The sequence below is a fragment of the Salvelinus alpinus genome, chromosome 9, assembly GCF_045679555.1.
Source record: "Salvelinus alpinus chromosome 9, SLU_Salpinus.1, whole genome shotgun sequence".
Classification (NCBI taxonomy): Eukaryota; Metazoa; Chordata; class Actinopteri; order Salmoniformes; family Salmonidae; genus Salvelinus; species Salvelinus alpinus.
Genome location: NC_092094.1, coordinates 83,380,134 through 83,403,214, shown reverse-complemented (window position 1 = coordinate 83,403,214; position 23,081 = coordinate 83,380,134). Strand labels below are relative to the sequence as shown.

Genomic DNA, 23,081 nt, shown 5'->3' with positions numbered 1-23,081 from the left:
CACATACCTTTCTATAAACTATCATGTTGGGAGAGTCCTCCTCAGGATTTGTTGTCCCCACACCCTGTTGTCCCAGGTCTCTGGATGCCTCCGCCATGCCTGCTGTGTCCTAGGCTCAGGAGGCTGCATGGGTATAGAGAGACAGGAAGCAGAGGGGAGTTAGAGGAGAGGACCAACATCACTGTCAAAAACTATTCATCATATATATTCATTTATTCAGGTTGTCCAAATAGACCATTTTTGATAGTTCCTCACAGCAATGCATTCACTTGGTTCAGATATATTGGAAGAGTTTCATTCCAAAACACTGTATATCCATTTTCAGAAATGTTGGTAAATTAGATTTTGTTTTACAGAGAAACAAGTAGTACTGCTAGGTTTTACACAGTCAAATGTAACAAATAACTAAAAAAATTATAAAGAAATATTAAAATCATACATTATATATATTTGTTTTTATATAATTCAATACAGTCATATGAGATCTGTACGTAAAACATTTACATTTGACATTTTTGTCATTCAGCAGATGCTCTTATCCGGAGCAACATACAGTAAATGCATTCATCTTAAGATAGCTAGGTGAGACAACCAAATATCACAGTCAAATATACAGGACACGAACATTACATTTCAGCTAGAAACACATAATTAAAATAAATGTCTATGAATAAAAAAATCGGAGAACAGTAATATTTTACACACACATGAAGGTACCAATAAGCAATCATAATGATGAAAAAAAACAAATGTGAAGATAAAAATCAATAATAATTTGCTCTTCTCTCAGGTGACAACACCTCTCAACACACAGCCCGATAACAAAGCCTTGGCAGTAATGCAGCACAGTGAAATGAATATGAACTAGCTAACTAAGCCAAGAAAAATGTCAAGCCTGTAAGTCAAAGTGGCAGAATTCCCTTGCAACAATAATGTATAATCGGGCATTGCACAGCATTCCACTGATTAGCTATAGATACTCAATGGTGTTCAGGACATGAATGAGTCAGGAACTGTAAATAGGAATGATAATAGGTAGATAGTGTGTTGTGCATATCAGCACTGACCTTGCTGATAACTTCTTTATTGAGGAAAAATGTACTTATTACGACTGTGATATGTAGTTGTCTCACCTAGCTGTCTTAAGATGAATGATGTCTGCTAAATGACTCAAATGTAAATGTAAAATGTAGGTGATGTGCAATAAGCATGTTGCTGAATACACTAGGCCACTATAGTTAAAACCTTGACCATTTGCACAGCTAAGACACCATTAGCCACACAGTGTGCTTCACCTTAGATCAGGCTTGCCAGTCCTGTGTACTCTCATGATATAAGGATTAAAATTCTACCGTAAGCGATTATACATGACCTCCATTCAATATCCATCCCACTACAGCTCTCTCTCTCTCTCCCTCCCTCTCTACAGGATGATTCATTCTGTTTAACTAAGGATTTTCATAACTTCACAAGGCTACAATCGTATCCACCTCCAGTTGAGTTATAGTGTGTATCAGATTGGTATAAGCATTTGTAATCATCCATCAGGCAGCGAAAAAGAGAGGATTACATAATTTGACACATTCATAATTTTGGAGTAGCCCTGCATAGAACAGACAGAGAGGATAAAGCTTCCAGGAACAGTTTTATATAAAAAAAAGCCTTATCATACGCCTGACTGGGCTTTTCATTTTAATAACTATTTGTGTTCCACTACCGGAAAGTCTCATAGGTTATTGTGGTTTATCTGAAGGGAGGATACACCGTGTGTAAGACACACTACATTCTGAAACAGCAGGGTGCATGCTTTACAAAATGACATGAAATGAAATGTTCATATATAGTATGAATCAGTAAAACAACATTTTGTCAGAGAGCAGACACTGGTGAGTGAGTTTCAGTACAATTACATAATTGTGTCTTGAAGTGTGGCCACTTGCTGCATTGTAATCCACAACTAACAGACTATAATGGTGAGAGAATTGGATTGAGATTGAATACCTTCAATAGGCGACTAGCTGCACAGCACTAGACACGCACGTTTGTGTTGAGTATTTCATAGTAATGATTTCAACTGTTGAGCACATAAAGATCATTATGCTATGGAGCAGGAGGCAGTAATCATGCACATGATGGTACTATCAAGCCCCTTCTGATCCAGTGTTGTTATTGCCACCATGATGATGGATCGAGGAGCTGTCTGCAGCCCGCATTGATTAGCAGAATGTCTAAGTAACCAGGAGTTCATAAACTAAGTTTACATCATATCATTTGATCAATTTCTCCTACTATTTGACATTCTGTATGAATCATATGACACCTACAAGACAAGTCCTGTGGCAATAGCTCCTTTGCTATGGACAGCTAAAACCTGTAATTCATGGAAACAACTTACATTTCCAAAGCATGCAAATCTAACTTCACAGAACACTAGTCCCTTAGATGTCTGTGTTAGAGTTAACAGGATGGAACACAGACACTGACATAGCCATGCTCACAGACAGAGACAGCCCCAGAACCATACAAGCAGATCAGCACACCGCTGGACAATATATCAAATAACTCCTGCATTCCCTCAAAAACAAACCGATTAACAAACCATTGACACTCACCATCTAATCCTATAGCCTCAACAGGAGACTCTGAGCTGTGGGGAAGAGTTGATGTACAACAGGCACAAAACAGACATGCAGTTGATCATGCACAGCCAATCCCCCTCACCCACACCAGCCTGCCAATACAATGCTCCTGACATCTCCCAACTAATGAAGCATTCATTCATTACCTTAGCAACAAAATAATGTCTTGTCCACTGCTCCCTGTTTTGCTGTCCTTATCAACAAGCAGCAGACAGGTTCATGATATAATTGGCAGGGGGGAAAGAAAAAAAGAGGGGATGAAAGCAGTGGAGCCGCGAGAGGGAGAGAGAGCGAGCAGCTGGTTGGTCACTGCAGTATTCCTTTATTCCTCCTGTTCTCCAGTCCTCTGCCTGCCATGGGAGGGAGCACGGAGTGGAGCGGAGCAGTCAGTCAGAGAGATCCTCGGCTCGAAAGTGTGCTCCTCTCTCCTCTCTCTCTAGCTGTGTGCGTGTGTCTGTGTGTGTGAGGGAGAGGGAGAGAGAATTAGAGAGGCAGATCGAGTTGGGAAAGGGGGAGGGATGGAGGAAGAGAAGATGAAGTGAAAAAGAGAGGGAGGAGAGAAAGACAGAGAAAAGAGAAAGCCTGAGTGAGAGAATGGTTGAGAGAGAAGAGATGAGATGGAGTGAGAGCAAGAGAGCTTTGGATGCTGGGGAGCAGAGAGAGCTGTACACACTGCAGCAGCGCCCACTGATGCTGAAAATAAGAATCATTCCATTAAGAGGACACTGAAATTGTAATAAAGGCCAAGTTACACTTTGACTGTACAGAGTGAATGTGAAATAAGCTCTTAGAGGAATAGAGATGGAGAGATAATGGAGACAATTAAATGTATAGGTTGTTAATCTACATTTTCATTAACATTTAATTGAAAGCCCATATTCTATACAAGACCGCACATAAATGAATGTACAAGTCAAAGGATACCGGTTTTTAAACGGTCTGATCTAAGACTTCAGCCACTTAATGAACTGACGTGTATCCTGCACTGCAGTTATTCTCTAATTTTCATCAACATGCTATCAAAACATATTCCAATTGAAAATATGCTTGTCCAGGATGGCAAAAGACTGCCCTCCGTCCCACCCCCATCCTCCCCTCTCTCTCACACTCTCTCCTCCTCTCTCCAGGACCATTCAAGCTTAAATAGCGAACCAAAACGGTCAAAGCACACACGCACGCAAACACAAATACTTTTCACAGAAGCAGTTAACGGGTTACATATATGAATACAAACAGTACTTGTATTGCAGCTTTTATCCTCACTCCATGTGTGTGTGTGTGTGTGTGTGTGTGTGTGTGTGTGTGTGTGTGTGTGTGTGTGTGTGTGTGTGTGTGTGTGTGTGTGTGTGTGTGTGTGTGTGTGAGTGTGAGTGAATGAGTGAGTGAGTGTGTGTGCCCACCCCCATCTCTTTCAGCACACTGGACAGCATGTTCTAGGCTGGGTTTGGTGGTCTACTCTAATTCTGCCTGTCGTTCCTCTCTAACTATCACGACACAAGGCGAGACCCAGATGCAGACACAGGTGGCAGATGGTTTGAGCTCTGGTATTTATTATAATCCAAGGGATAGACAAAAGGCAGGTCGGGGACAGGCAAGTATTCATAGCCAGGGCAGAGTCCAAAAGGTACAGGGCGGCAGGCAGGCTCGAGGTCAGGGGCAGGCAGAGGGATCAGGCAGGCGGGCTCAGAGTCAGGACAGGCAAGGGTCAAAACCAGGAGGACGAGAAAAAGAGAGACTGGGGAAAACCAGGAGCTGAGCGAAAACTGCTGGTTGACTTAGCAAACAAGACGAACTGGCACAGACAGACAGAAAACACAGGTATAAATACCCAGGGGATAAGTGGGGGAGACGGGCGACACCTGGAGGGGGGTGGAGACAAGCACAAGGACAGGTGAAACAGATCAGGGTGTGACACTAACACCTTCCCTTTGTAGCCTAGAACTCCATATGCTGACTGAAACCAAGGACACATCTGAGCTCTGAAACATAAAGCATACATCCTGCTGCTATCAGATAAACTTCAGTCAAAGAGAGCATTTCTACTTTAGATACAATTCAGATCATCAGAAAGAAATCTGAATGTGTGAAAACAAGCTCACAGACACAAGCAAACCGGTCAGGTAATCAGTGCTGTTGTATGCTGGGGAAATAGTCATGTCAGACTGCAAGTGGCATGCCTATTATTAACTGTAGAAGGAAAAGCAAACCCAGAGGGCTTACATTGCACATTCTCATATAGTACTGGTAACCAAATACTATTACCACTCCCACCCCCGTTGTGGCTGAGATGTAATGACAATAACCTTTGTTAACCTTTGTGACCAGCTGGCAAGCTCTTCACTGACATTTTCAACCTCTCCCTGACCCAGTCTGTCATAACTACATGTTTCAAGCAGACCACCATAGTCCCTGTACCCAAGAACGCCAAGGCAAGCTGTCTAAATGACTATCGCTCCTTAGCACTCACGTCTGTAGCCATGAAATGTTTTGAAAGGCTGGTCATGGCTCACATCAACACCATCATCCTAGACACCCTGGACCCACACCAATTCCCGTGCCGCCCCAAAAGATCCACAGATGATGCAATCTCTATTGCGCTCCACACTGCCCTCTCCCACATGGACAAGAGGAACACCTATGTGAGAATACTTGCTGTTCAATGACTACAGCTCAGCGTTCAACACCATAGTGCTCTCATCACTCAGCTAAGGACTCTGGTACTGAACACCTCCCTCTCCAATTAGATCCTGGACTTCCTACTGGGCCGCACCCAGGTGGTGAGGGTAGGCAACAACACAGTCGCCATGCTGACCCTCAACACGGGGGCCCCTCAGGGGTGCTTAGTCCCCTCATGTACTTCCTGTTCACCCAGGACTGCGTGGCCAAGCACGACCCAAACACCATCATTAAGTTTGGTGACGACCCAATGGTGGTAGGCCTGATCACCAACGACGATAAGACAGCTTATAGGGAGGAGGTCAGAGACCTGGCAGTGTGGTACCAGGACAACAACATCTCCCTCAACGTCAGCAAGACAAAGGAACTGATCGAGCACACCCCCATTCACATCGATGGGGCTGTAGTGGAACAGGTTGAAAGCTTCATAGTCCACAAACACCAACACAGTCGTGAAGAGGGCACGAGAAGGTCTCGTCAGGCTCAGGAGGCTGAACATATTTGGCATGGGCGCTCAGATCCTCAAAAGGTCCTACAGCTGCATCATTGAGACCATATTGACTGGCTGCATCACCGTTTGGTATGGCAACTGCTAGGCATCCGACCAAAAGGCACTACTTGCATTCACGCGTACTGGCCGTACGCGCTACTGGCCGTGAGGCCGAGCTCCCTGCCATCCAGTATTTCTATACCAGGCGATGTCAAAGGAAGGCCCTAAAAATTGTCAAAGACTCCAGCCACCCGAGTCATAGATTGTTGTCTCTACTACTGCACGGCAAGCGGTACCGATGCACCAAGTCTGGAACCAATAGGACCCTGAACAGCTTCTACCCCCAAGCCATAAGGTGCTAAATAGCTAGTTAAATAGTTAACCAAATAGCTACCAGGACTTTCTGCATTGACCCTTTTTTCACTCACTTTATTGACTCATCACACACAGTGCAGCTACTGTTTATTGTCTGTCACTTCATTCCTAGTTATATGTACATATCTACCTCAATTACCTCGTACCCCTGCACATCCACTCGGTACTGGTAGCCTGTGTATATAGCCAAGTTATCGTTACTTATTGTTGTATTTATTATTAATATTATATATATATTTTTTATAAGGGGTGGATCAGCTTAATATTGCAGATAGATTGATGCTTCCATCAATGTAATTGGCTGCATCGTTTCCATTCCCCCATATATCTTTTTTTGTAAATATATATACTGTATCCATATACATACACATATGCATACATATACACATATATACATACACATACCTATATAGACATACATACTTTTTTTGAATATACCTTAATTATTCCCTGCAAACCCTACCACCCTTCCCCCAATTGGAGTAAACTAATAAACAATAACACTTAGGCTTCTACATTCAGTTTACACATCTTATACACATCCAGTTTGATTTCTATTTGTAACTGTGCTATTTCACAACATTTTTGAATCTATATACATTTTACAGACCCTGTATGTTTTACAATGGTTACCTTGTTATTATTCCCACCCTTCAGCTCCATTCAACCCCTCCCATCTATCTCTCAACACCATCCATTTTGGATTTCTATTTGCCATATATTTTTCAACTGTGCTGTGATTAATATTATTATTACGTGTATTACTTTTCTATTATTTCTCTATTTTCTTTCTCTCTGCATTGTTGGGAAGTAAGAATTTCACTGTTAGTCTACACCACGTTTACGAAGCATGTGACAAATAACACTTGATTTGATTTGTTGGAGTGCTTACAGTAAAACATAAACCACAGTAATATGGCAATATGATAATCCCCCACACTCACACCATACAGTATTGCGTTATGGCCGTGACCTGTAAAACTGAAACATCTCCCACTTACAGTGCCTTCCAAAAGTATTCAGACCCCTTGACTTTTTCCACATTTGAAATTGACCTCAGGTGCACCCTGTTTCCATTGACCATCCTTGAGATGTTTCTACAACTTGATTGGAGTCCACCTGTGGGAAATTAAATTGATTGGACATGATTTGGAAAGAACACACCTTTCACATCTGTCTACATTTGACAGTGCATGTCAGAGCAAAAACCAACCCATGAGGTCGAAGGAATCGTCCGTAGAACTCCGATACAGGATTGTGACGAGGCACAACTGCAGCATTGAAGTTCCCCAGGAACACAGTGGCCTCCATCATTCTTAAATGGAAGACGTTTTGAACCACCAAGACGCTTCCTAGGGCTTTGGTCAGGGAGGTGACCAAGAACCTGATGGTTCTGTGCAGCAATGCTCCCCATCCAACCTGACAGAGCTTGAGATGATCTGCAGAAAAGAATGGAAGATAGTGTGCAGGCCAGGTAGCAGGCTGTTAGCCTGCTTAGACAGGCAAAGTGGGTGGGGTTATATCCTGCCTGTTTGGCCCTGTCCAGGGGTATTGTCTCCTGACCCCTCCTGTCTCAGCCTCCAGTATTTATCCTGCAGTAGTTTGTGTCGGGGGGCTAGGGTCAGTCTGTTATATCTGGAGTATTTCTCCTGTCTTATCCGGTGTCCTGTCCTCTCTCTCTCTCTCTCTCTCTCTCTCTCTCTCTCTCTCTCTCTCTCTCTCTCTCTCTCTCTCTCTCTCTCTCTCTCTCTCGCTCTCTCTCGCTCTCTCTCGCTCTCTCTCGCTCTCTCTCTCTCGCTCTCTCTCGCTCTCTCTCGCTCTCTCGCTCTCTCTCTCTCTCTCTAATACAGGTGTGCCAAGCTTGTAGCTTCATACCCAAGAAGACTTGATGCTGTATTCGCTGCTAAAGGTGCTTCAACTAAGTAAAGGGTCTGAATACTTATGTAAATGTGATATATATATTTTTTTTTTACTTATTTTTGCTTTGTCATTATGGGGTATTATGTGTAGATGAGGGGGAAAAAACGATTTAATTAATTCTAGAATAAGGCTGTAAAGTTACAAAATTTGGAAAAAGTCAAGGGGTCCGAATACTTTCCGAAGGCACTGTACATCAGTCAAATGTACCATTAAGACAGGCTAGGCTCGTGCATCATTTAATTAACATGATAAAAAGATTTCCAGCGAAATCCATCTGTTTAAGCTAGATATATTTGTTTTTGTATGGGCTTCGTTTCACGAAAACGTCTATAGCATCCTACAATATACTCTATGTAAAGGGGAGACTCTCACGAACACGATGGTGTACTCCTTTTTGTTCTACGACCCCCACAAGTGTCATGGGACTCATCTGAAGGTAACCCGGTACCGGTAAAAAAAATGAATGGAAGTAGTTTTGTGCCACCCAAAACAAGGGTTAGATATGTGTCAACAATATATAAATAATTCCTGAGCTTTCTTATATCTCTTCGGTATAGGACAGACACTTAAAAACCTTATTCCTTATGATAAATGTTTGGACTGTCTGTTTTGCCATGAATGCTTATTCAATGTGTTTCTAGCAGTAAAGCCCAAACAGTTCTTCATTTGTGAAATATGACGTCCCCAAACTCTTCCGCTCCTCTGCTCCTCTCTGGACTCGCTGCATTAATTCACTGGATCAGTAAACTGGGACTGGTTCTGATCTGTGTACAGTACAACATGTTCTAAATCATGTCCTAGGACCTAGAGAGAACATCTGGGGAAGTCAACAACTCTGAACTCAGCAGGGAGAACATTTTTCGCCAGTAGATTCACAAATGGAAAAATATGGTCCCTTTAGTTTTTTTCCTTGTATTTAATCTTAATTTATCCAGATTAATCTCAATGAGAAATATGTTTTTTTGCAAGAAAAACCTGGTTCAATATTAAAACTATCAATATCACAAATGACTTTCCTGTATAAAACTCTTGAGGCTGCCACTGGACTGTCAAGTCCTGGTAACACCTCGGTGGGTTATCCTCTATTGTCATGCTCCAACAGGGAAGATATGGGGTGTGCTGTACTCCATAGGCTCCATGTAGCTTTTTGTTCATAAGACCAATGCATTATTGCTGGGGGGAAAACATAAATAAGGGTAATAATCTATAACCTAATAATAATCTATAAAGATTCCTGGAAGCTAAGTGGAAGCCTGTACTGTCGCTACATCATACATACCATACCATATATATCCTATCCTACCGATCCTCGACTTCGGCGATGTCATCTACAAAATAGCTTCCAACACTCTTCTCAGCAAACTGGATGCAGTCTATCACAGTGCCATCCGTTTTGTTACCAAATCACCTTATACCACCCACCACTGCGACCTGTATGCTCTAGTCGGCTGGCCTCGCTACATACTCGTCGCCAGACCCACTGGCTCCAGGTCATCTATAAGTCTATGCTAGGTAAAGCTCCGCCTTATCTCAGTTCACTGGTCACGATAACAACACCCACCCGTAGCACACGTTCCAGCAGGTATATCTCACTGATCATCCCCAAAGCCAACACCTCATTTGGCCGCCTTTCCTTCCAGTTCTCTGCTGCCAGTGACTGGAACGAATTGCAAAAATCGCTGAAGTTGGAGACTTTTATTTCCCTCACCAACTTGAAACATCAACTATCTGAGCAGCTAACCGATCGCTGCAGCTGTACATAGTCCATCTGTAAATAGCCCACCCAATCTACCTACCTCATCCCCATACTGTTTTTATTTTATTTACTTTTCTGCTCTTTTGCACACCAGTATCTCTACTTGCACATCATCCTCTGCTCATTTATCACTCCAGTGTTAATCTGCTAAATTGTAATGGCCTATTTATTGCCTACCTCCTCATGCTTTTTGCACACACTGTATAAAGACATAATTTTTTCTACTGTGTCATTGACTTGTTTATTTTGTTATTGGCTTGCTTATTGTTTACTCCATGTGTAACTCTGTGTTGTTGTCTGTGTCACACTGCTTTGCTTTATCTTGGCCAGGTCGCAGTTGCAAATGAGAACTTGTTCTCAACTACCCTACCTGGTTAAATAAAGGTGAAATAAAATAAATAAAAATACCAAATCTGCATCTGGGTATGCAGGCATCACTACAAAGATACAATTGAACAAAATATCTTTAATAGATATAAACATTTTTACACATCACAGCTCAAAGGAAACATCATCACATGCTGTAATACATGTCAAGAAGGAAGGTGCAAATTATGATGAGCGTCAGAATCCTTTGATATATATACAGGTTGTACAGAATGGGAACCAAAGGGGAAGCTTGCGGGTTTTAATAGTACAACTGACTGTAGACATGGAGGGTCTACCAAGTTACTTACTAATAGACTTAGATGACTGTAGCTGGCATTTAAGGATTTACATAAAATCGTTATATGTCATGACATACAGTACCGATTTCATCTACAGAGAGTAGAACAGGATGAAATACATGTGGCACCAGGGGCTTTGTAACATGCTGTGGATCAGGATCAAGTATAGTACGTATTTCCATGTTACGACATGTTATCATCACTAGATGGCACTGTGGATCCAATACAGCAGGTAGGCGAAGATGGGACCATACCAATAATCAAATAGATCAAGTAGAATCAATATCATCAGTTAGAAGTGAATTGAACAGTACGCCTGGTCTTCCAGTCATCCACGCAGTCAGTCCAGTTATTTTGATATAATAACCAATAGTACATTCTGGAACTACTGTATCCAGTAAGCCCATCTTACCCTCCTGAAATGAGCCCAGTCCATAGAGAGTCATAGTGTGTAGTGGTAAAACAATATAAGGTGTTTTGCAGTGGTAACATTTCTGCTCATGTATATTTACAAAATAAATTGTTGAACAGCTTTGGTTGATGATGAATTTTGAAGCTTATTCTCGTCATTATGGCACCCATATTATTTCATTTGTATATTTTGTACGTGGCAAGTTAAGTACTTTTCATCCGTTAACTAGCTGTAGTCATGTACAGTACTGTATGTGAGGTATACTCAACCCCCTATAACATGTTTTACATTGCTTTATGGAGGATCAATGGGAGAGGCATCACTGAGAGGCATCACTGAGAGGCATCACTGAGAGGCATCGACCATAATAGTACTAATATTAAACTATATCCAATACACAGTACACAATACACAGTACACAGGCCAAGAGACTGCCTGTCTTTACCTTTCTATACTTGTACTGAAAGGGACAAGTTCAATTCTATGGGACAAGCGACAGCCCCATCATGTTTTTCCATAAATTGCTAACAAAATAACAGCTGATCACTCAAATCTTCAATATGCAACTTGGACTTTTGCAATCTCTTAAACGTGCTGTGAACCTGTTACGTGTATGAACTGAACGCAGCACACATTTCTGAGCGGTTCCTTTCTGGGAATGTCTTAAATAACACACAACTGTCCTACAATGGACAATTTGTTCCACTGTGGAGAGGAGTACAGTATGAAGGAGCAGGATCTGAAGGACAAGGTCAACATGGGAAGGTTCCACAGCATAGCCCAGGGAAGTTAATACATCTCTGTCAGACATGCAGGGACACTACAGTATAGTGCCAGCAAATCCTAAAGAAAGGACTGCATGCTGATCATCTCTGTCTCTCTCCCTCTATCTCCTTTAAAACACCTCTCATTGAGTTGTTAGTGGTGGTGGTACTACAGATCCACTGTGTTGAAGAATAATGGCCGATCGGTTCATGATGGGATCAACAGTTCATGTTGATCATAGAGCATTTACATCCACTGTGAATCGGTCCATGTCAATAGCAGAATATCAGTTCTAATGAAGGAATCAAAGAAGCAAGCCCTGTGGTTCTGAGCACCCATAGTGTGAATCCGTTTGAGTTTGAGTGTGTTGTGGTCACGTGTGTTCAGCTGTTCCTGTCAATAGCACATGGATCAGTCAGTTCATGTCGATGGTGTTGAACACCCACTCTGTGAACTTCTTGAGCTTGGCCGAGGCGCTGTAGGACTCCTCCTGGAGCCGCTGGTTGTCCTCTCTCAGGCTCTGTATCTGGGCCTGCAGGGACACCTTGGCATCCTTCTCCTGGGGACACACAGGGAGTCATCATTAACACAGAGAGGAGTGGGAGGCTCTCATTACTCTCTAGTACTATCCTCACACACAGGGAGTCATCATTAACACAGAGAGGAGTGGGAGGCTCTCATTACTCTCTAGTACTGTCCTCACACACAGGGAGTCATCATTAACACAGAGAGGAGTGGGAGGATCTCATTACTCTCTAGTACTGTCCTCACACACAGGGAGTCATCATTAACACAAAGAGGAGTGGAAGGCTCTCATTACTCTCTAATACTGTCCTCAGGAGATGTATACAGGGCAGCTATAACCAAAAGGCAGAGTAGTAAGTACCTGTGCCGAATGGGCACTACTGATATATGGAGAACTGGATCCACACTACACACTTGTTTGACCTTTCCACACTGAGAAGGCTGCTCTTTCAGCTGGTCTTTCTACTGTTCTAACCACTGTTAGGGAAAGGGCACCAGGTTCAGTAAGAAGTGAACAGTAGAGTAGAGATGTCTAGGCTAAGGCTTAGCCTCCGGTGCTGAAGACCTGGTTGTTTCTTGTCTCACCTTCTTTAGGTCATCCTGCAGCAGCTTCACCATGGACTCCAGTTGGCTCACCTTCTCCATCAGACAAGCTGGGCTCTCACTGTGGGACGGGGGACAGTGTTAACTACCATATTCTAAACTATAATAAGACTAGCATGACCTGGGGCATATTGGCTTAAAATAGTCAAGAGGTGTAGCAAGCCACAGCTTTAGACCCTAGGAGTAGGGGCAGGAGTTTTTCCTAACCATGTTGCCTGGCCAGGAAAAACCTGACCCAAGTTTTAAGATAAGCTCCAGGCCCTACCTATGTCTACAGAATTCTCTGGACGTGCATGGTATGTAGTAGGTAAGTGGGTCTTACCCAGGCGAGGTGTTTCTCTGTGGGGAAGCCTGGGGTTCGGCCTGCTGGGGGCTGGTGTCTTTGACATCTGGGCTGGAGCTCCCATCATTAACAGATAACAGTCTCTGAACTGAAGACAGACAGAGAAAAACACAACAGTTACAGCTTCAGTTACAGCTCAGATTGACAACACACAGGAAAGAGACAGGGCACTGCTACCCTCTGGTTGGTAAAGATAGTAAATCTCCAGCTTACTTTGCCTACCCTCAAAGGCCTTGGCAGCATCCACCAGGTTGGACCAGTCCAGAGCACGGTCAGCTCCAGAGTTAGGCAGGGGCATGAGGCATGGGTCCCCCAGCTGCTGTCTCCTACCCTCCTGGTCCTGGCTGGACGACTCACATAGATCACCTGCAGGGAAGAGGAGCGGGGGGACGAGAGACAGCGGATTAGAACAGAGGAAGTGGAGACAGGTTTCAAATAAAGTACATACTAAAAACAAGATTACACATAACGTGTTTAGAGTAACCCATACTTAAGGACATAAGTATACACTGATACACTCTATGATAAACTGTGCTCTCCTGGTTTGAGATGGAGCCCATGTAGGATAAACTGGCATTGGCTTTACTCAAGGATTACTTTCAGGATAATCAGAGGCTAACCCAGAGACTTGTGTGAGGGTTGTCGGGGTGGCGCGTGGCGGGCGGTGGGCGAGCGGGGTATGGTGGAGCAGCTGAAGAGCAGGTCGTTGGGTGTCTGTCTGTGCCCGCTGTACGAGGGCTCCCGCTGCCCGCTGTAGATGCTCTCGTCTGACAGGGTCCTCTGCAAGGAGCGCCGGCTGGGAGGGGGGACGGGGAAAGAGGGCTGGAGAGAGTGAGGGGAGAGAGAGGAGCAATGTGAAGCTGCTGATTGACCCCATAAACTCAGCCTTTAGCCTTTAGCATGTTGACCAGTGTATGTGGCAAGGCAGGGGAGGGAGTTTGGATTCATCAGGCAAATACAGCATATCGACTACTCTGGAAGTTCCATGGGAGTTCTCATCAATTTGACAATTATCATGGTAAAATGGATGATGGTGACATTGCTTGTTAACACAGAGCAGTGCTGCCCGCTACCTTTTGGTCGTGGGAGGAGGGTGGTGGGCTGTCTAGGGTGATGAGTTTCTTCAGGTCCTCCTGCAGGCTGGATGTGGTGACCCGCTGGGGGGATTGGGCCCTGAGCTGAGCCCTGAGCTGGGGCTGGCCACCCAGCAACCCATCACTCTGGTGACGTCTGAGAAAGAGGGAGTGCAAAGACCAGCAGTGTTAGGTTGCAGTTCTCGGTTCAACCACATGGTGGGAGTGGTGTACTCGTTTATAAACAAAACAAGTGGGAAAGGCATCTCCTCTCAGTTGACTCAGATCTCAAGTCTCTCTAACATCAACAATCTAGAACAGTAAGATTTGTTTCAATAGGGAAAGAACATCCTTTCACAACATTGCACCCCTCACAGTGTAATGGCCTCAGTGACGTGTCAATAAACACATGTATGTTCAACATTCCTCCTCTACTGCCCCCCATGCTTACTTGCGTGTTTTGCCAAAGTCCACAGAGTTGATGGTACCTCCCGGCTTCCTCCAGCCGATCAGGTACTTGGAGGTGGCTCCCTGGCGGGGGTAGAAGCTCTTGGGGCCTCCAGGGGAGAGGGAGGTCTGAGAGGTGGGGGAGGTGGCAAGGGCTGACTCCTCCTGGGAGGAGCTGGGACTGCAGCCTGGACCCATGGGACTGCCAGACTGGCCCGAGCTCAGAGTACTGGTACGGAAGAACACGGATATGGGTTAGTATAGGTATATTTATACTATTGTGTTCATAACTCACACACACCATTACATTGGTGTTTCACTTCACCTTTCTGTAATGTGCATTCATCTATGAACACATTTCTGTACAATATTTCGTACAATATGTACAATATGGTAACGTTGACTACTTCCCCCACACACGACATCTCCGATGTCTCCACATCTTGAGATGAGAATTTAAATTCATGAAGAAAAAGAAATAGGACAGAGTGTCCTTGGACTTCTTCCATTTTAACATTTCAAACAACATTTCTCCCCAGTTTGACATGAAAGCTAGCGTCTCCCTCCTCAGACATGCTGTGTGTACAATAAAACAGTCACTAGTCTGGTGGTGCTGGAGTTATTTCAGAGCCACAGAGGAGAGGCTGAGGAGAGGAGGAAACCCTGTTCACTCAAAGGAACTGTGGTTACGGAGTGTTAACAGTGCTGAGCTCTCACATTCAGCATTCCTCAGTGTTTCAAGTGCTCTCTTTCTCTCTGTGAGAACCTGGCTCACACACAAACAAGCACGCACACACACACACACACACACACTCAGATACACACACGCATGTGCGCACACACACAATCACACAGACACACATACAGCAGGTTGCTGCTTGCTACCTCTCACCACCAAACCGCAAGGCTTGGTAGTTTTCTATCTGGGACAATAGGGGCTATATAAGGACTACAAAGCATCACTGTCTGCTTCATGAAACATTGATACGTGAGAGGAAATGTATCACATAAAGAGCCGACTGTAATAGAACTCTACTGTCCCACATGAAAAACTACTACAGTTTACTATACAATACTACAGTACTTACTATAGAATTCTGTAGTAAACTGTAGTATACTATACTACACACTGTAGCAGTGTTGTTGTGCTCGAGACCGGTCTTCGAGACCACATATTGAGTGTCTCGGGTCTTGTTTCAATGTCGGATACATTTGTACTCGGTCTTGACTCGGTCTCGGGCAGTGAGGACTCTTAATTTCATCCCGAGACCAGCAGAGTAAAAATCTCATAATTATCAGCTTCCATTCAGTCAGCGCATAAAACCGCTTCGCCAGGCCAAATATGTACACTCCTTTCTTGAAACATTATTTCAACAGCCTTTATATCTATTATAGACATGTTTGTACAGTGGTGAATCTATAGGTCTTCAGTGTGTGACTAGTTTGTGATTCTGAAAAGACAGCAACCGTAATACCAACACACTCATGTAGGAGAGTGCACTTTTTGTAAAACATAAAGGGCCAGTGATGTAGTGGAGGCTATACGCAGGTATAATCATTTTATTTTTATTTAATTTGTCCTGGGATATAAACATTGGGTTGTTATTTTACCTGAAATGCACAAGATCCTCTACTCTGACAATTAATCCACAGATAAAAGGGTAATCCAAGTTATTTTCTAGTAATCTCTCCTCCTTCAGGCTTCTTCTTCTTCTATGGACTTTTATGGCGGTTGGCAACCAACTTTAAGGTGCATTACCACCACCAACTGGACTGGAGTGTGGACCTCAGTTCATCTTTCAATCACCCACGTGGGTATATGCTCCTAAAAACCAATGAGGAGTTGGGAGAGGTCGGACTTGCAGCGTGTCTAGCGTCACAAATAGAACCAAGTTACGCAGACGCTCGTTGACTTGCGCGGGCAGTGTGTGCAATGATTGAATAACATGTATGTGTACATTTATTTTACAACGCTCGCGCACACGACGTGGGCGGTGTAGTCAGCATGTTAGTGTACGTCATGGAACGTCAAATATAACCTATTTTTAAAACCTCTTATGAAGTTGGTTTTGTAGCATAAGAATTTGATATTTTCTACTGATATTATGATTGTCTGTTTGTTTCATATCTGCAAACTAGTTAAAATGCAGTCGGTTCTACTTTAAACTTTAGGTCACCAGTTACTTTGTGGGCTAAATATGAAATGATTTCTGCCATGGGAGGTCATAGTTGTAGATTTCGATTGGGAAATGCTTAATAGTTGTATGTTTGTATTTTTATGATTGTGACCTACTGGGTTATTATGTCAGAGTTTATGGACTGCTTATCCTTTAACATCATGCTGTGTGTGACTGCTGTCTTTCCATCGGCCCTATGCAGTGGTGTAGAGGTGCCTGGAGAAGTGGGTATACTCTAATTTAGCCAAAAAGTTCCCAAACAACCTGCCCAGCGAAGGAAAGACACCCTGTGTGAAAAATCGTATGTTTTCCTATAGATTTGTCAGATTTTCACTCTCAAAAGCACACAAAAATATATAAATAGAAAATAGATGATATTCCACTGAAACTAGGCTATGTGTGTGGCGCTCGTGAATATATTTCACGTGCTTTGTGATTGTGTAGGCTACTTTGTGCGTGATTTCTCGGTTTATTGGGCTCCCGAGTGGCTCCCGAGTGGCACAGCGGTCTAAGGCACTGCATCTCAGTGCTAGAGGCATTACTACAGACCCTGGTTCGATTCCAGGCTGTATCACAACCGGCCGTCATTGGGAGTCCCATAGGGCGGTGCACAATTGGCCCAGCGTCGATCGGGTTAGGGTTTTGCCGGGTTAGGCCGTCATTGTAAATAAGAATTTGTTCTTAACTGACTTGCCTAATTAAATAAAGGTTCAATAATTTAAAAAATAATAATAAACAGTGAATACTAGAGTAAAGTCAGCAAAAACAATACGGTGAATACTATAGTATTCCTACCATAGTATACACTATAGTATTTTTTCATGTGGGGTAGCACAGCACAGGGAGGCACACACACCTGGAGTGGGACGCAGCATCACTGAGGGTGTAGGAGCCACTGTCCGGGGCTGGGGGGAACACAAGGGGGCTCTGGGCTGGGTATGCGCTGCTCCCTGGGGGGCCGGGGGAGTCTGGGGCTGAAGGAGAGGTCTCTTGGGTCCGCCGCTCTTTGGCTCTGGAACCCCCGGACCCTGTGGCCCCGTAAGAGGTAGCATCGATGCCGCTGTCTGTGGATGCCCCCTGTAGGTAGCCGTTGAGCTCTGAGTCAGGCCGTACCCCTGTCCTGCTGGAGCCAATCTCATACCACTTTTCATCACTGTGGGCAGAGCTGGAGGCATTACTGGACAGTGTGTTGCTGCCTGATTGGCTGGAGGAGTAGGAAGCTTCCACCTGTAGAGACAGAGACCCTACAGTCACGTCCTGGTTGTTTTACCATATTAAATAAAGACTACTTTGACATAGACAACAATCTATATTGCCAAGCTAGTGCAGTCGGAAAGTATTCAGACCCGTTGACTTTTTCCACATTTTGTTACAGCCTTATTCTAAAATGGATTAAATTGTTTTTTTCCCTCATCAATCTACACACAATATCCCATAATCACGAAGCAAAAACAGATTTTTAGATTTTTTTGCAAATGTATTACAATTAAAAAACTGAAATAATACATTAACATAATTATTAATTTCAGGTAATTGTGCATTTCAGGTCAAATAACAACCCACTGTTTATAGCCCAGCACAAATTAGCTAGCAACAGCAAGCTAGCTAGCTAAATTGCCAAAAATGTTTGCTTTTCGACCTGTCCCCAAAATAATATAGTTGATATTTCAACCTGCGTGTCCTGATCCTGTCCTGATCACGCACAAGCGGTCTGGTCAGCATGTTAGAAGACATATTTGGTCATATTTGAGCCTGGTGCCTCACCTTGATGTTCTTGTTGGGAGACAGGTGTGTCCCCTGTTCCTGCTGCTGGAGACGAGTTACTGCAGCCTTGGATACAGCTGGGTCTGGGAGGGACAGGAACAAACAGAGGAATGAGACACAGATAACAATACCAGTAACATAGAGAGATATTCCTGTCTCTGACTCTCATCATCTGCATCACCCAAAACACCAGAGACATGACTTGGGCATTTTCTAAAGCAGTGGTATTCAAAACTTTTCAGCAAATTTCTGGGGACCCCATTTTCCCCCAAGATTTTCTCGTGACCCCCACCCCACGCCAAAACTAATGACACAACCTTAAAATCGGTACATTTCGAATTTTAAATAAAAAAATAACTTAATTGCATTTTCATCTCTTATCAGAATGAAAATAAACCAATAAATACCTTTACTCAATACAATTACATTTTTCAAATTAACTTTCTCAAAAACGATCATTTTGGCGACCCCACTGCAGTTCTAGACCGAACTGGGGTCGTGACCGCGACTTTGAATGACACTGTTCTAAAGCCTGTCCTCTGACCTGCTCTATCAGCCCCCCTGTCGGCCAGCTCCCCTTCCACCGCTCGGGGCCATCCAGTGGCAGGCTTAGTCCCGTTAGACCCCTCTCCCACTCCCTGACGCTCAGCAGACACAGGGGAGTGGCGGGTATTGTTGTTAAACCTATAAAATATATGGAAGAAGACGGCATCATGTCTAGCTGCATCATTGACTGAACAAAACAGGAGTACCTCTGCCATGATGAGTACAACATATCAACGAGACAACATATCATTTAGTAATTTCCTTTCTATTATTGGATAACTCCCAAATAAGTAATTACAGTAAATACAGACTACATCTGAAAATAGAGCAATTTAGGTGAAACCCTACAGCGATCTGTTTCTAGATCTGAATTTTGGTCTGTGTATGATCTGGGTGTGGTCTGAATGTGGCCATAAATTGGCCCAGGTTTGTTCTGGCCTGAGTGACCTCTCACCCGTCTGGCATGGACTTCTGTCTCCAGTGGTTGGAGCCTGCGCTCCCAGTGTCTATGTAGGAGAGACTGGTAGGGGCTTTGCGGGTGTGTGGAGAGCGGCCCATCACGATGGAACAAGCCAGGGCATAGTTATCATTCCCTGGGGAATACCTGAGGGATACAGAGCATACAGAATCCACTACTAAGCTTAAAGCTTGTACATCTTCCCTACTATATCATATTATTAGACGGGGTGGCTCTCTTACCTTTTAGGGTTGAGAGGGCGCCCGTCGCTGGACACACTGCGGGGGATGACTCCGGTCGGCTCCTGGTAGTCTGAAGCCGGGGCCTTGATGAGCGTCCCCCCCAGGGCCGCTGTGGTGCGGCTCTGGGGGCTGGAGGAGGTGCGGGGCCACTTGTTGTTGTTGCTGCAGAAGGGGAATTTAAACTCATAGGGCATCCCCTCCTTGTGGTTCTTATAGTCCACCAGGGGCATGTGGTACAGCTCTGAACAGCCTCTGTGAGAAGAGACAGAGATAAATCAAATCAAAAAAAAAAAAAATGGTTTGTCACATGCGCCGAATGCAACAGGTGTACACCTTACATTGAAATGCTTACTTACAAGCCCTTAACTAACAATGCTTTAAGAAGTTAAGAAAACAAATAAAAATAAGTGTTAAGTAAAAAATAGATAAGTAGAAAATAGAAAATAAAAGTAATAAATAATTAAACAGCAGCAGTAAAATAACAAGCGAGGCTATATACAGGGGGTACCGGTACAGAGTCAATGTGCGCGGGCACCAGTTAGTTGAGGTAATTGAGGTAATGTGTACATGTAGGTAGAGTTAAAGTGACTATGCATAGACTATAAACAAAGAGTAGCAGCAGCGAAAAGAGGGGTCTGGGTAGCCCTTTGATTAGCAGTTCAGGAGTCTTATTGCTTGGGGGTAGAAGCTGTTAAGAAGCCTTTTAGACCTCAACTTGGCGCTCCTTGTATCGTCTGCCATGCGGTACCAGAGAGAACAGTCTATGACTAGGGTGGCTGGAGTCTTTGACAATTTTTGACACCGCCTGATATAGAGGTCCTGGATGGCAGGAAGCTTGGCCCCAGTGATGTACTGGGCTGTACGCACTACCCTCTGTTGTGCCCTGAGGTCGGGGGCCAAGCAGTTGCTATACCAGGCAGTGATGCAACCAGTCAGGATGCTCTCAATGGTACAGCTGTAGAACCTTTTGAGGATCTGAGGATCCATGCCAAATCTTTTCAGTCTCCTGAGGGGAATAGGCTTTGTTGTGCCTTCTTCACGACTGTCTTAGTGTTTTTGGACCATGATAGTTTGTTGGTGATGTGGAAACCAAGGAACTTGAAGCTCTCAAGCTGTTCCACTATAGCCCCAGCAATGAGAATGGGGGCGTGCTCGGTCCTCCTTTTCCTGTAGTCTACGATCATCTCCTTTGTCTTGATCACGTTGAGGGAAGGGTTGTTGTCCTGGCACCACATGACCAGGTCTCTGACCTCCTCCCTATAGGCTGTCTCATCATTGTCGGTGATCAGGCCTACCACTGTTGTGTCATCGGCAAACTTGATGATGGTGTTGGAGTCGTGCCTGGCCATGCAGTCATGAGTGAACAGGGTGTACAGTAGGGGACTGAGCACGCACCCCTGAGGTGCCCCCGTGTTGAGGACCAGTGTGCCCTACCCTTACCACCTGGGGGCGGCCCGTCAGGAAGGCCAGGACCCAGTTGCAGAGGGAGGTGTTTAGTCCCAGGGTCCTTAGTGACGAGCTTTGAGGGCACTATGGCGTTGAACGCTGAGCTGTAGTCAATGAATAGGATTCTCACATTGGTGTTCCTTTTGTCCAGGTGGGAAAGGGCAGTGTTGAGTGCAATGGAGATTGCATCATCTGTAGATCTGTTGGGGCGGTATGCAAATTGGAGTGGGTCTAGGGTTTCTGGGATAATGGTGTTGATGTGAGCCATGACCAGCCTTTCAAAGCACTTAATGGCTACAGACGTGAGTGCTACAGGTCCGTAGTCATTTAGGCAGGTTACCTTAGTGTTCTTGGGCACAGGGACTATGGTGGTCTTCTTGAATGTTGGTATTACAGACTCAGTTAGGGACAGGTTGAAAATGTCAGTGAAGACACTTGCCAGTTGGTCACGGAGTACATGCTCGGAGTACACATCCTGGTAATCCGTTTGGCCCTGCGGCATTGTGAATGTTGACCTGTTTAAAAGGTCTTACTCACATCGACTAAGGAGAGCGTGATCACACAGTTGTCCAGAACAGCTGGTGCTCTCATGCATGTTTCAGTGTTACTTGCCTCGAAGCAAGCATCAAAGTAATTTAGCTCATCTGGTAGGTTCGTGACACTGGGCAGCTCGTGGCTGTGCTTCCCTTTGTAGTCTGTAATAGTTTGCATGCCCTACCACATCCGACGAGCGTCAGAGTCGATGTAGTACGATTCAATCTTGGTCCTGTATTGATGCTTTGCCTGTTTGATGGTTCGTTGGAGGGCATAGCGGGATTTCTTGTAAGCTTCCGGGTTAGAGTCCCGCTCCTTGAATGCTGCAGCTCTACCCTTTAGCTCAGTGTGGATGTTGCCTGTAATCCACGGCTTCTGGTTGGGGTATGTACGTACAGTCACTGTGGGGACGACGTCATCAATGCACTTATAGATGAAGCCAGTGACTGATGTGGTGTACTCCTCAATGCCATCGGAAGAATTCTGGAACATATTCCAGTCGACGCTAGCAAAACAGTCCTGTAGCTTAGCATCTGATTCATCTGACCACTTTCTTATTGACCAAGTCACTGGTGCTTACTGCTTTAGTTTTTGCTTGTAATCAAGAATCAGGAGGATAGAATTATGATCAGATTTGCCAATAGGAGGGTGAGTGAGGGCTTTGTATGTGTCTCTGTGTGTGGAGTAAATGTGGTCTAGAGTTTTTTTCCCTCTGGTTGCACATTTAACATGCTGATAGAAATTAGGTAAAACTGATTTGAGTTTCCCTGCATTAAAGTCCCCGGCCACTAGAAGCGCTGCCTCTGGATGAGCGTTTTCCTGTTTGCTTATGGCCATATACAGCTCATTGAGTGCGGTCTTAGTGCCAGCATCGGTCTGTGGTGGTGTATAGACAGCTCCGAAAAATATAGATGTAAAGTCTCTTGGTAAATAGTGTGGTCTACAGCTTATCATGAGATACTCTACCTCAGGCGAGCAAAATCTTGAGACTTCCTTAGATTTCGTGCACCAGCTGTTGTTTACAAATATGCATAGAGGGTGTTACCAGAGGCTGCTGTTCTATCCTGCCGAAAAAGCTTAAAACCCGCCAGCTGTATGTTAATCATGTCGTCGTTCGGCCACGACTCGGTGAAACATAAGATATTACAGTTTTTAATGTCCCGTTGGTAGGATATACGTGCTCGTAGTTTGTCTATTTTATTATCAATTGATTGTACGTTGGC

The 23,081-nt window shown here is 44.3% G+C and overlaps 2 protein-coding genes across 4 annotated transcripts in view; both read right to left on the bottom strand.

The window, feature by feature from the left end:
- The window catches only part of LOC139530786 (regulator of G-protein signaling 6-like), a 55,490-nt gene extending 52,220 nt beyond the window's left edge, over window positions 1-3,270 (bottom strand). For both annotated transcript variants that reach the window (XR_011666119.1, XM_071327483.1), the window contains exons 1-2: window positions 2,786-3,270; window positions 8-123 (exon numbers count right to left, since the gene is read on the bottom strand). Coding sequence is in view for 1 of the 2 variants with exons in the window: in XM_071327483.1 (XP_071183584.1) it covers window positions 8-97 (90 nt within the window). In the remaining variant the exon portion in view is untranslated. The remainder of the gene's footprint in view (window positions 1-7; window positions 124-2,785) is intronic.
- A 7,032-nt stretch (window positions 3,271-10,302) lies between these two features.
- The window catches only part of LOC139530798 (signal-induced proliferation-associated 1-like protein 1), a 92,052-nt gene continuing 79,273 nt past the window's right edge, over window positions 10,303-23,081 (bottom strand). The window contains exons 10-21 of one of the 2 annotated variants that reach the window (XM_071327501.1): window positions 19,879-20,130; window positions 19,634-19,783; window positions 19,178-19,317; window positions 18,634-18,716; window positions 17,726-18,096; window positions 14,697-14,921; window positions 14,246-14,402; window positions 13,793-13,994; window positions 13,386-13,538; window positions 13,152-13,260; window positions 12,812-12,890; window positions 10,303-12,260 (exon numbers count right to left, since the gene is read on the bottom strand). In XM_071327501.1, coding sequence (XP_071183602.1) covers window positions 12,117-12,260; window positions 12,812-12,890; window positions 13,152-13,260; window positions 13,386-13,538; window positions 13,793-13,994; window positions 14,246-14,402; window positions 14,697-14,921; window positions 17,726-18,096; window positions 18,634-18,716; window positions 19,178-19,317; window positions 19,634-19,783; window positions 19,879-20,130 — 2,065 coding nt within the window. In that variant the 3' untranslated portion in view covers window positions 10,303-12,116. The remainder of the gene's footprint in view (window positions 12,261-12,811; window positions 12,891-13,151; window positions 13,261-13,385; window positions 13,539-13,792; window positions 13,995-14,245; window positions 14,403-14,696; window positions 14,922-17,725; window positions 18,097-18,633; window positions 18,717-19,177; window positions 19,318-19,633; window positions 19,784-19,878; window positions 20,131-23,081) is intronic. The other variant, XM_071327502.1, reaches the window with a different exon arrangement.